The sequence below is a fragment of the Trypanosoma grayi genome, assembly GCF_000691245.1.
Source record: "Trypanosoma grayi strain ANR4 Tgr_1026_V1, whole genome shotgun sequence".
Lineage (NCBI taxonomy): Eukaryota > Euglenozoa > Kinetoplastea > Trypanosomatida > Trypanosomatidae > Trypanosoma > Trypanosoma grayi.
The window spans coordinates 1-1,211 of record NW_008826645.1 but is presented as its reverse complement, the minus strand read 5'-3'; the positions used below and the strand labels follow the sequence as shown (position 1 = coordinate 1,211).

Here is a 1,211-nt window from a genome sequence, read left to right as displayed (position 1 = left end):
TTTCTGCAGCTTGTTCTCGCAGCTTCTGTGCCTCCGTAGCATTACCTTCAGCTTCTTTCTTCACCGCTTGAGCCAGCAGCTCTGCCTTCTTGGCGGCATCAAGCGCAACGTCAGCATTTTGTAGTGCCTCGTCAGATATTGCCAGCGCATTTTGGACAAACTTCACTGCGCTCTTGGAGACGTCTACCGCTTTCTTGGCCGAAAAATTCTTTTTCTCAAATGACCGTCCTTCTGCCCATTCGGCCATTCGCGATGAGGCATTCATCCACCGACGCACGTCCTGGCCATTCCTCGTCGCCAGCAGAGCTGCTTCCGCTGCATTCATGGCCGCCGCCGCCACCGCTTCATTGGCACTCTTCAGTGCTGTATTCTTGGTATATCCCGCAGCTACCTCCAGCGCCACCAAATGTGCGGTGTAAACATACTGCACCGCATCTGCAACCTCCTTCGCGGCTTCTTTAGCTTTCTTCGCTGCTTTTTGCGATTCGGTCTTAAATGTTTCTTCTGTCCCTGCAAGAGGTTCTCCTTCAGCTGGGGTATTTTTCACCAAGCTCTCTGCAGCTGTCAGTGTATTCTGAGAAAGTTCCAAGACATCCAGAATTGTCTTATTTGCCTTCGTGAGTAAATCCATGAACTCTGTGGTGCGCTTCACTGCTACTTCTGGCGTCGCATCGACCGGGTTTATTTTCTTCTGAGCCGGTTTTGCAGCCGCCACTGCCCCTGCTGCTTCGGCTGCCGTGGCGGAGACGGACACACAGAGCAGCACAAGGGAAAACACACAGAGACCACGTCCGTGCACCATAAAAGGAATGGTCATACTGGCTTGGGAGGCTTGGACTTACTTGTCTAGCGGGGAGGGAGCAGAGCAAAAGCAAACACTTACAGACGCACANGTCATACTGGCTTGGGAGGCTTGGACTTACTTGTCTAGCGGGGAGGGAGCAGAGCAAAAGCAAACACTTACAGACGCACAATACACACAGACAGCGTGGAGAGCAGCACCACACAGACAACCTACCAACAGCAGCAGCAGCAGCCCAGCATGCGCAGCGTGGCCCAGCACACACACACACACATCACTGCCACACAGGTCAGAACCCACAGTCAGGAGAAGAACCCCAACCGTCGCACTGTGGCACATCATGGCAGCAACTTACTTTCCAGCAGAAGAAGCGTGTAATGGGCACCACACCGGAGTGCACCAAGCAAAT

General features: G+C 53.3%; 1 protein-coding gene across 1 annotated transcript in view; it reads right to left on the bottom strand.

The window, feature by feature from the left end:
- Positions 1 to 817, bottom strand: part of DQ04_10261000 (hypothetical protein) — a gene marked incomplete at both ends in the record, with an annotated part of 1,227 nt that extends 410 nt beyond the window's left edge. The window contains one exon of the mRNA XM_009316193.1: positions 1 to 817. This exon is cut by the window's left edge and continues 410 nt beyond it. Within this exon, the coding sequence (XP_009314468.1) occupies positions 1 to 817 (817 nt within the window).
- Positions 818 to 1,211: the final 394 nt, after the last annotated feature.